The sequence below is a fragment of the Apostichopus japonicus genome, chromosome 10, assembly GCF_037975245.1.
Source record: "Apostichopus japonicus isolate 1M-3 chromosome 10, ASM3797524v1, whole genome shotgun sequence".
NCBI lineage: Eukaryota > Metazoa > Echinodermata > Holothuroidea > Aspidochirotida > Stichopodidae > Apostichopus > Apostichopus japonicus.
Genome location: NC_092570.1, coordinates 17118619 through 17130801, shown reverse-complemented (window position 1 = coordinate 17130801; position 12183 = coordinate 17118619). Strand labels below are relative to the sequence as shown.

Here is a 12183-nt window from a genome sequence, read left to right as displayed (position 1 = left end):
AGCTATCATCTTTAGCATTCATGACAGAGATCTTTGAAAAGCTGTTTGTCATAGTGTCCTAGATGCGGAATTTGAGACCCTTGATCTCGTTCCCTTTTTTATCTGACTCCTAAAATACAGATTTTTGGTTTTGATGATAATCGTAACCTATGTAGGCAGATGAGTATGTATGTGCGCGCAGTGGCGGAGCTGGGGGTATTGGTCAGGAGGGGCGAGAATGGTCTGTAGGGGCGCTTTCGACACTATCTTAGCGGAGCGCCACCACTGGTTGGCGCGTAGCGTACAGAAAATTTTTGAGTAAAAATACTCCCTAGATCTCCGGAAATGACCCTTTCCGGGCTTGGCTAATTTGCAGATAAACGAATAATAAATAGGTGTCATTGCCAAATTACACCCAAAAAATGTGACAAATGTCAATAAGTAGATGAGAGCGCAATAAAAAAGACAGTAATCTAGAATAAGTAAAAAGTGGTAAAGAGCTGAAAAGGGCGCCAGCAGCCCATTTTACTCCGTCAGGGGGGCATCCGCCCCCCCCCCCCCCCCCCTGTATGGACGCTCTGCCACTGTGTGTGCGTATGTGTCACGTTTGGAAGCCATGCTTGTAAACGTGATATCTCAAGAATGGAAGCTTGGAGCAATCTCATATTTGGGGAGTAGGTGTACCACATTGGGTAGAAGAAGCCTATTGTGTTTAGAGGAGGTCAATGGTCATTTGGGGTCAACCGTTGATTTTCAATGCATAAGAGATCGCTTTGATTTAGGCAATGGAGTAACAACGATATTTCTAATGCACCAATATGAAGCTTAAGACAACAAATGGGCAAATGTACGAAGTCACACTAATCGAGTAGTAGTTCAAAGTAACAGCGAAGTATTCAAGGTTTAGGACTTGCGCACACCTAGCTATACTGTATAGTATGTATTGCCATGTACAGTAGACTGACCTGTGTTTATCATGTCATAGTGTAATTGTACATCAAAATAGTGGTTCGGGCCGTTTATATTGTAACAGCTACTTTTGGATAACAAACAGAAACCTAGTGAAATGATGCCATCGAAACCTCAATGCATTTTGCATACTGGTTATAAGTGTACGGTACTTGATCACTGAGATCAGTGTACTTGATACACAGACGAGAGACAATATTTGGCTCAAAGCGCGTCCCTTCGACATATTTATTGAAGGAAGTCGAGAACTCTAAAATACTAGGTTGTTGGGGTTAGTTTACAAACTAAACTAGGCCAACACTTAGACAAAACGATACCTCGATACTACTGGAAAAAAATTCAACAGAGCTCGCGCTGCAACCTGCAGCTATTAGTAAAATACAGCTTGGGGAATTTCTAAGGTTAAGGTATGACATACAAGTGCACGACTAAATTTCGCATATATGGCCCTTACCTACGATAAGTGTTGGCAAAATGATGTAAGCCTAGGCTAGTCCCGTGGCCGGTAATTACGTAACGTAGCACAACGTACAATATGCCTATAGAGTGTCCGTTTAGCCTAACGTTGACTTATGTTATGTCCCTTGTCGTGATTCAAAAGTCACGGTTGTGCCAAATATACAGAAACTTTTAGCTCTGCCAATCATAAGCTAACTTTATTCTACATTTTACGATATTTTCCCTGAACGCATAAGCCTTATGGTAGGCCTAGGCTACAAACAATTATTAATATTTTATGTGTAAAACTAAAAGTAAGTTGCCTGATGTTGTGATCCAGTACTCAGTAGCAGGATCCTTTTTGTTTTTTCCCCTTGTAAGTTGTATTTTATGTTACTCTTCATTCATTCTCTGGAGATGATCCTGCTAGGATCGAAACTTCAGGCCCACTTACTTATACTTCTACACATTCTCTTACACAGGCTCTTTAGTGGATTGCTAATGTTCAGTTTTTGTTTGATTTTGATTGATATTTTATTCCAACAAGGGCAACATAATGATTGAGCAATGAGCACAATTCTTTTACATATGTGGGACAATTCATATAAGCCTAAAGTTAGATCAACAATTCATGATGGGCTGTAGAATTGATTAATTCACAGATAAATTGTGTGGGGTTTTGTTTTTAATTTCTCAATTATGGGGAAAACCATGAAGCATGTTAGTCAGTGATCGATATCTATCACCCTTAATTAGTGCTGCTAGTCGACTCTTTCTTTTTGTAGTCGATAAATGGCATAGTTCTTCTCGTGGATAACTCGGTTACACGTCATCACTGTCATTTTTACATTGTAGAAATACAGCCAAAACAAATCTTTCTCCATGGTGCACTGTGTGTATTTGTTCTATGGTGTCTTAACATGTGGTGTCTAAAGCATGTTTAAACTTCTACCAAACAAAAAGTGTGAACAACTTTCAATCTACAACGGTTCCTAAAATCCTCCATAGTAAATCAAAACTTTCGAATGGATCAACGAGGCTACTACAACTACTAGCACTAATAAAAGCAAACGTGTAAAACAATGAATAGATGTAACACCTTGTAGGGGTGTGATGATTAGTATGCAAGAGTTTTCTGTAGAAGGAAGTTCTAGACTAGCGCGATAGCAGGCACATACTGTGTTTTGCACATTGAAATTTAACAACACCGCAATTGACACACTAGATCAGACATTCGATAAATGTGAACCAAGCCAGTAATGAAGTAATTGTAAACATGTAATTTTACCTTCCCAACCATACCATTAACGACATGTCCCTACAGGGGATTGAATCCTTAGGTAGCCGTCCTGACCTAGTACGAATCAGCAGAGAGAGGCTCTGGATGCAACGCCTTCGTACCATTCAACCCCATGGGCTGAACATTCAGGAAGGACATGACTAACTTTCCTCTGTTCCCTACTCCTTCTCCCCTTTCTCCCTCCCCCCCCCTTTCACTCTTCTTCTCACAGCTCTCTTCCCCTCCTTTTTTCTTCACACCTTTCTGTCTTTGTCCCTCTCCAGTTTATTCCTTACCCTGTGCCTTTAATCCTCTCTTTGTCCCTCCACAGTTTATCTCCTTCCTCTCCTCTTCTCCTGTTGCTTTCTACTTATAATCCCCTTTCATCCATCCCATTGTGTTCACCGTGCTCATTAACCTGTCTGTATTCTGTGCGTGTTTTTGTCCCCTCTGTTACTGTAACTTGTCATTTAGCCTCTGAAGAAGATCCTGCTAGGATCGAAACGTCAGGCCAACTTTCTTTTACACATAATTGTAAACATGTTTGAAGAAATGACAAATACTTTGGCAATCATAAAAGATTCATATTTACGAATTTTTGATTATGCGCTTAAACATTGCTAGGACTGAATGTTGCACTGCAGAACAATCGTTCGTATTAGTGACAAGTAAACGCATGAATCTAACCAGAGCAGGTGCTTGCCGATTTTTAACACAGCACACAGCTAGTGTAGCATTGTGAGAACCAGGTACCTTTGCATTATTTGCAGACAAACTGCTTTAGTGTTGTTTTTGATAGGTTGGGCTATTTTTCAAAAGCAGATTTATTATGTGTAGTGCTAGCTTTAATCAAGTAATCGCAACTTAGGTTTTGAGCGAATTAACCAAACTTCCAAAGTGTAATTGCGACTACTGGCAATAAATCGATTACGACTATCAGCACTACAGTAGTCCTTATCCATCCAGCAAAGGATGTATGGATGGGTGAATAAAATCTTCCATGTTGATGTATTCTGTAGGGAGGGTGGGGGGGGGGGTGGTGTACTGTAGCAACCATGTGAGTCCAGCAGTCTTCACATTATAGGATGCACTAGCTTACACAAAATAAATGCAGCCAATAGTTGTACAATTCTCAGAATGAAAAAGGTTTTCACAAAGTTCTGTCATCTTGTATGTTTGCATTGCAAGGTTGTAAGATGGTAAGATGGTATGATAGTATTCCTATATTCAAATTACTTGCAAATGTCTTATCAGAAGTTAGCTTGTTCATTTATTCCGTAGATCTTTGAGTAGGGTTGGGTCTTCAATCATTTCCATATTTTTCACAAAATTTTCCGTACTGCTTCAACAGCAACAATGGGTGATAGATACAGGCCGGAAAGAAATATTCCATATACGTCCGGACCATTCTACCAAGAACCTTTACACAAGGGTCCTGATGTTGGACAACGTCCAGATGACCATGGTAAGTAACATCTCTTAAAACAATTGCCAAAGTCATTTCTACTTACATTCTTCTCGGTCAACTTCGGTCAACTCGGTCAACTCGGTCAACTTCGGTCAACTCGGTCAACTCGGAGTTTTTCAAAAATCTCCTTCTAGCAAAGGTTGGAAACTCATATCAAGATATGCAACATTTGCTGGAGATATTGCGAACACATGGGTTTAAGCAGGGATACGTATTTCTGTGATCTTTGTTTAGCCTCAAGCATTTCACATTTCTGTGAATTTGTTTGGCAGTACTTAGAAATTGTTAGTTACAGAAGAAACAAAAGCAAAAGCAAGTAAGACAAAATATTCTAAAATAGCGCCACCTATTTAAAGTCTCACTTGCACTTAACAGTATACACATATGATGCAGTGAAGCATCTGTCATTGATCGCAACGAGGGTTTTGTGGTTTTGAGTACTTCATAGGCTGTCTGAAAATAAATAGAACTGGTCATTTTAAATAAGAAAATGTGACAACTGTTTTAGTTTATTATGCTCAATTGCATACCATGTCTCAATTTACAGATTATTTTAGTACAGGACTACTTTGTTGAAACAAGAAATAAAATTATCAGTAATTTAATAGCCACTGGTTGGCTGCTGCTTGGGAAATGTACATGTAAAAAGACACATTCAAGACTTCATGTACGCTCTTAAGGTAATAATTATTTTCCTTCTTTAGGGAGTGGCTCTACTCGATAAGCCTTTCAGGTTTTTAGATCACTTCCTTTCTCTTTATACTCAATTTCATATCTGTAAACGTTTGTATGACATACAATGTACCGTATATTGAGAAAAAACAAATAAATGAAATGAAATGAAAAGGTGGACATCCAAAGAAAATGTTTCTTGTTCATTGACAGTGAAACAACCTTACCCAAAGGTTTCAACAGAACAGCACACACTTAACATTTTATATTTTTTGTAGCCTACTGTGTAAGAATAAAGCTTTAGTGGCAAATTGTTTTGTGATACTGTACCTTCTGCAGAATAGCACAAATATCACTGTGGTTTCTTAAGAAGGAAGCCTGCTAATTTTACAAACATGAGGAATCCCAATCCTTGTGACTACATTTACGATAGCCCGAAATCACTATTACTCAAAATCACTATTTATAGTCGCTTTAAATTTTTCACTCATTTCTTTCAGTTTTTGTTATTGCGTAATATATTGTATGACATTAAATTGGGACACAAATGTTGGTTGTTTCTGGTAGAGTTAACTTTGTTCAGGTCAAATGGCAATAGTCAATATTGAACCCTGCTTCTTTAAAGTGTATGCGAGTTGTGTCTTTTGTGATCATTACTTTGTCCCATGGAATATCACAGTTGACATAAAATTGGCTTTCACAACAATTTTCTTTCCATAAGTATAGTCATATATGGCCCCTCCCCTTCCCTCCAACCCAAAACATTGGCAAAGCTAGAAATGAAACATTAGGACTACACAAGAAACAAGAAAGGGTGTTTTGCTAAAAAAAAAAAAAAAAAAAAAATGCGAGACATGATTCTGTGTGTTAATAGTTTCCCTAAGTTGCAGACTTTGCAAAGGTGATGGCTTGATGTGTGATTGACTTTTATGTACTACAGTACAGAATCACCCTTACCTACATTGTGTAATCAAATATTTACTTACTTCATCGTAATGTTCAAACCCCCTGGAATGGCTCCATATACCAAGATAAGTGTATTTGACTCCCATCTGTAAAATAAACAACAACTTTGTCAGTGTAGAAACAGATCTTCCTTAGGGAACACAGTGTTAACAAGGATATGAAGATTCTAGATCTACTGTATGCAAGTGATGGAAGATATTAAAGATTGTAGGGAACTTGAGCTGTAGAAAGCCTTAAGCAGTTTGTCTGATCATCTGTATTTCAGCCTGGTTAGGGAAGGGAAAAAAAGACTAACGGAAGCATTGTGCACAGGAATATGCTGGTTGGCAGTATATATATTACTTATTTATCACGTAAATCGGGGAAAAAAGAAGACCGTGTCTAACCCATCTCTTTTGTGGATTAAATGTTCCTTTTTACATGCAAGCAAATATTTATCAGAGGACAGAGTTATATTGGATTTGATTCACTCTTCATCAAATTTGTGTGTTTTTGGTTGATCTGTTAAATGGAAGGTCATTGAACAGAAATTTGTGTTCATTGGATAAAATCATAAAACAAGGCAGAATGCTGAACGGAGACATCGACACACACTAACTGTGTGAATTGTTGTGCCTTACCTTGCAAAGAAAAAAAAGAAAACGGAAAAAAAAACAATATTTAATAATAATAACAGAAGGACAGATTATTTGGTGTCGAGATCGTGAACAATTTGTTCTAAGGTGACAGTGTGACTGTAGACATTATTTTGGCAACAATTAAAAAATTGGCTCTGTTTAAAAGGTTGCTGAGCCCATTGGTGGAAATTTGATGTTGTGCACAGCTGTTTAGATTCATCTATTGTACAGCAATCTGCATGCTTGTTCATGAGTACAGTATCTCAGTGTTAATAGAACCATTAGAACAAGTGAGCTCTCATTTGGAGGGCTTGTGCCACAATGTGGAGTTGAACTGTAAAATCTGTTGATTCCAGAAAAGTTACAGTATCAAAATCATATTGTCTTTGGACTTTTTTTTCATTTGCTAATTGCTATTATGGCGAATATGTGCGCTTTTTTTCTGTGAATGTGTGATTCTTTGAACTGGAATCTCGAATATAAGAGTTTAATTTGTAGGACAATCGTGCTCTGTGTTTTGCGGGATATTCGTCCAACCTCATCATCACAGCAGCACTTATATAAAGTACTATTCTCCAGATTGGTACCGGAAGTACCTCTTTACCAAACCTTCACATCTTCGTGTAAACTTTGTCGGAGTTTATTCATGTGGTCGTCTTCAGCGTTTTAGTAGGTTTCCTTGGAAACTACATATTATCGGTTCTGGATAAAGCTAAAGTTGTGTTTTTAATGCTCACTTTTGAAGTTTTCAAACCTTTTCAAAGATGTCGCTGCAAGTAGCTGATAAGTTTCCATTATTGGCCACTCCGGCCCCCCGCAGACTGGTTGATATCTTATCCGATCCTTCTCCCACAGCCTACTTTGGTAACGACGCTGGTATGAATGACAGGCCGCTGCAGTTTAATGGCAACCAAATGTCTGGAGAGCAAGGTAAAGATGATGGAATTATTATTTTTGTTCTTTTGGGTATGAGTGTTTTTTTAAGTTGAGCAAATGATGCTTTGAGGTTTTGACTGCTCTCTGTATATTTTGTTCATTTGTTGTTTATTTTGTCTTGTATATTTTGATGGTGTAAGAAATTTGCTTTCACTTTTGACATTGCAATCCAATATACTGGTGTAGTGTGACAGTGGATGAGAGGGTGGGGGAAGGGGATGGGAGGGGGGGATGATTGGTAGGCAACTTTAAAGTTAACAATGTGCACTAGATATTTCTGTGTTCATCTACAGCTACAGTTGGTTTGCTATAAAGTTAGTCCTTCCATTTTCATCCTCTCTTCCCCTTCCCCCACCCCTTCCCCTCCCTCCCTTCCCTTACCCTTCCCTCTCCTTCCCTCCCCCTCCATCCCCCTCCACCCCCCTCCTTGACTACAATTACCAAGTTTTAACCAGGGCAACCAGTCACTGAGAAATAATTTTTTCATTTTAGCTATACTGTGAGCAAACACCTCAGGTAACAGACCCCTCTCAGTATATGGATGCCGAACTACCTACAGTGGTGTACAAAAAAAGTAGCAATATTGCAAAACATCATCTCTATTTGAGAACATTTAAACCATCCATCCACAGTGTGAGTCCTCGTTAGTTGATGCGTTGCAGGTCAGTCACCTATCAAGGTTCCAACTATTAACCTGTCGTTTTACCCAAAAAAATTGGCGTCGTTTGTTTTCGCAGTTCCTGTGAAACTATTGATCCTCCTGGTAGTAGTCACCATAACTTTATTGGTCTGGATGCAAAAATAGATTTTCTTCTTCCAGATGTTAATCTATAAACATTGAAAGCTGTTCAAAGTTTATAGATGTTTGAGTTAATCTATAAACTTTGAAAAACTGATTTTTTATATTTTCCCTCAACATCTGTTGTTCTGTGTTATTTCTGATAAACCTTGGACAGCATGGTAAAAATCTGAAAGATTCACTTCAATCTAGTGTATTTTTATTCCTTGCCGAAGGCAAAAGGAATTTCGATGGTGATGGTGTTTGTGTGTGTGTATATGCGTGTGGGTGAGTGTGTGTGTGTGTGACGCTGCTCGTCACACGATATCTCGAGAAGGGTAATCTTGATAGATCTCATAATTGGCCCATATTTTGGAAAGAACCCTATTGTTTTTGGTGGATGTCAGTGGTCATTTGGGGTCACCAAAGGTCAAACTGTGAAAACCTTGTGAACACAATTTCTCACGAAGGGTAATCTTGAGGGATCTCATACTTGGCATGTGGATGCCCCATACTGAGTACAAGAACCGTATTGTTTTGGTGGAGGTCAAAGGTCATTAACTGTGTGCCAAAAGCATGACATTCAAAGCTAAACGAGAGTTGTTCTGTCTTTCCTGATAATTCAATTTCGAATTTAGGAAAGGTTTCCTGGGGACACTGAATGATAGTGCGATCTGGTGGGACATTCATAATGGGTGGTAAATTGCTAACTTTCCAACTGTAAAGCAGCACATTTGTATTAATGTATGTATGTGTGTATACATATATGTAAACATAAATGTAAACATGCATTTTACAATAGTTTTGTTGGATTAGAGGGAGGAGGACTCATGAATCTGGGTACAAGTATCAATATCTTGGTTTATAGGCGCGCAAGTTTCAATATTTTTATTGATACTTTGAAATATGTTCGTTTAAAGTTTACTACTTGAACTATGTGCTTCAATATATACTGTATATTGTCAAATGTGTATCCATCCCCAAAGATGAGTAATTATAATCTTCAAATTTTGTGTAGACAGTTCTGAAGGCTCTTAAATTTGTCTGAACATAAAATGACTACATGGTAACTGTGTATTGAAGGAAACTGCGCTATGTTTGGACTTGTATAGCAATTTGATAGTGTTGCGTCGCGTTTTGTGATGGGATACTTGAGAAGTTATTGCCTGATGCCTACTACTGTATGTATTTAAGTAGGCTTATTACACAGTAGGAAAAGAGAGGAGTACAGTACTTACACGTATTGAACGAATGTTCAACTTTAATCTCCTAACATTCTAGTAGCCAAGTACATAATGTTTCATTTATGTAAAAAATATTGAAAAGGGGAGTTGGGAGGGGAGGGTAAGGGGTGGGGGTGGGAGATTGGAGAAGGTATAGAAAGAGCTTCAACTAACATGGGGATGTTTTCTTTACAATTTACACTTGAGTTAATACATCAAGTGGAGCATTACACTTTTATTAACTTTAATATCACATCTTACCACATCTTGATAAATAATTATGGTTTCATATTGCATCTATTCTAAAGTAGATACAGGTGCAGTAGTTTTAAATATCACGTAAACAATGTCATTAATATTATTTCTAAAAGCATCCATGGTTTGAATCGTCTTTTGCTTCACCAATCATGAAAATGTTGCGTTCAAAACATTTCTAGGGTACTGTATGAACACGTGTGTATGATCTACCTGTTTAGTACAGCATGGATGGCAGTTCCTCGCAATTTTAGACTGACATGATTTTGTCCCCCATGCCCTCCTTTTACTAAAAATTGGATCCGGCACCCCTGAGTGAAATAATGGATGTCTTGAGCTATTGAACAAGGGCGTAGGAACCAGGGGGCTGGGGGCACCAGCCCCCCCCCCACTGAAAATTATGGGGGGCGGAAGTATCATTCCGCCCCCCGCTCAGCAAGTCAGAAAACCCCTTTTTCATTTCCAAATCAGAAAAAAATCTCATTTGGAGCACCAAATTGCATCTAAGGCCAGGTGAAAATGCAAAATTATTTACAAACTGGAGTGGGTGTTGAAGTGTGCTATATTGCACCAAATTGCATCTGAGGCCACCTGGAAATGCAAAAAAAATCCAAAGGGGAGGGGGACACCCGCTCCCCTTAAACCCCTCCCCCAGGCCGGCCATCAGTCTTCAGCCCCCCCACTCAAAAGTACCTTCCTACGCCACTGCTATTGAATATTCCCTCTTGCTCTAGATACACCCAAAGGCCTGTAACCGAAATGTGTGGCCAAGTTCACCGGTACTTTAGGAAGTTTATTAATCCTTTCAAATGCTAGACACAAACTTGTCAACTGCCTTCATACCGGGTGGGATAGGTGTGGCATTTTTCACTGCAGACGACTACTACTAATTTTATATTGCCCAGATTGGATGTCATTCAATTGTACTGGTAGCACTTTATAAAACATGTATGCAACTCAACCCCTTGGTAGTGTTGCCACCAAAAATTGTAGTAATTCAGGAAGCCTGCTTTAAATTGATCTTAGTCCACCAATCATACATAATACACTCCCCCTTTCCAAACTTTGTGGTTTCTGATTAATATTCTGTACCTACTGTACTACCGTACATCCAACGGAGGACAGGTTTATAAAGTCAGAGCCGGAATCCTGAGTATTGCTTCCTGGTACGAGCAAATTGCCGTTGTACTTCACAGCTGGCCGAGTCATGAAAACAAATAAAAACAAGTGGTGACCCGCATCGGTTTGTGTCAATTAATCGACGTTATCGGTCGGCTCTTCAGTTGAAGGCGGTTGATTTCATTTTAATCATTACCGAGAACTCTCCTTTGTGAGGAAAGCTGATTCAATAAAATGGTTGTTTGCCTCGCTGGTATCACCTGCCTATATATATGCTCACTTGGACGGGTGATGAGGTTCAGATAGTGTCACACTTATAATTTATGGAGGAGAAAACAAAAATTCTACCCTTTGTAGCTGAAAATCCCATCTCAAAATCTATGCCTAACTCTAGATAGATGGTTTGTTTGAGATGTAAAACATATTTGTATATTTTTTTTATTTATTTAATTTTTTTTTAATAACCATATAAGTCTTTTCTTGCTCTGGGAAATGGATTAGAGTTGTTGGTGTGTGATGTCATGGTGTAACAGCAGATGTTCATGAATAGCATTTTACTCACTCTATCCTATCGTAAAATCGTCGTTGATGTTTCCAAGGTTCCAGATTCGACGCGTTTTGAATGTTTGCTTCATTCGCTAGGTTAATGTTCTCACCACGTAGAATCTCATCGATAGTCAATATCGTTCCGCACCGATAATAATGTAGTTTTCCTACTCTGGATAAATGATTTGTTGATCATCGTAAAAACACACAGACATTTTCTGCTTAACTGCCAACATAACATCACTTGTACCGTAGCTCAGCTGTTGCCCCATGAATTCATGAAAGTTATAATTCGGATTTGGATGTGGTTTGATCTATGTAAAGATGCAGAAAGTCAAATTGATTAAAACATGTCAAAATATCATATTAAATTTCAGAAATAACAAAACTCACATGTATGCTTGTGGTGTGTGCGATATGCAATATATATTGTATATATTGTAATTATATATTGTAATTATTTAATAATGTAATTATTTAATATGTAATTATTTGATAATGTAATTATGGTGGACCATACTGCCAGTGTGTGTGCGTGCTATTAAATATAATGGACATAACAGTTGCGATGACTTCATAAGAAGGTTTTTCTTTCAAGCAAACTATCTTATTAGGTGTGACTCGAAAAACAAAAGAAAATTCCATCAAATGTCAAAATGGCACAGTTTTGGTGAAAAATAAATGGGTCTTGTGTTGTGTGTTTTTGTTGCACAAAGAAAGGGGTCGACAGGGGGTGATGGGTACCGCACACAAATGTTGCCCGGGTATAAATAATTACAGAGTGATAGGAATTATAATTTACCGACAAATTCTTCTTTTTTCTTCATTTCAAAAAGTTAATAAATAGCTTTCCTTCTCACTTGTTCATGTTACTGCTGTTGATGTAACATTTCTATAACTGGTCCGGTTTAACCTGTAGACGTGATTTGCTGAATCTT

The 12183-nt window shown here is 38.3% G+C and overlaps 1 protein-coding gene across 1 annotated transcript in view; it reads left to right on the top strand.

Moving 5' to 3' along the window:
• The first annotated feature begins 1158 nt into the window (after window positions 1-1158).
• Window positions 1159-12183, top strand: part of LOC139975125 (ecto-NOX disulfide-thiol exchanger 2-like) — a 29633-nt gene continuing 18608 nt past the window's right edge. The window contains exons 1-3 of the mRNA XM_071982756.1: window positions 1159-1355; window positions 4017-4130; window positions 7244-7318. Coding sequence (XP_071838857.1) covers window positions 4022-4130; window positions 7244-7318 — 184 coding nt within the window. The 5' untranslated portion in view covers window positions 1159-1355; window positions 4017-4021. The remainder of the gene's footprint in view (window positions 1356-4016; window positions 4131-7243; window positions 7319-12183) is intronic.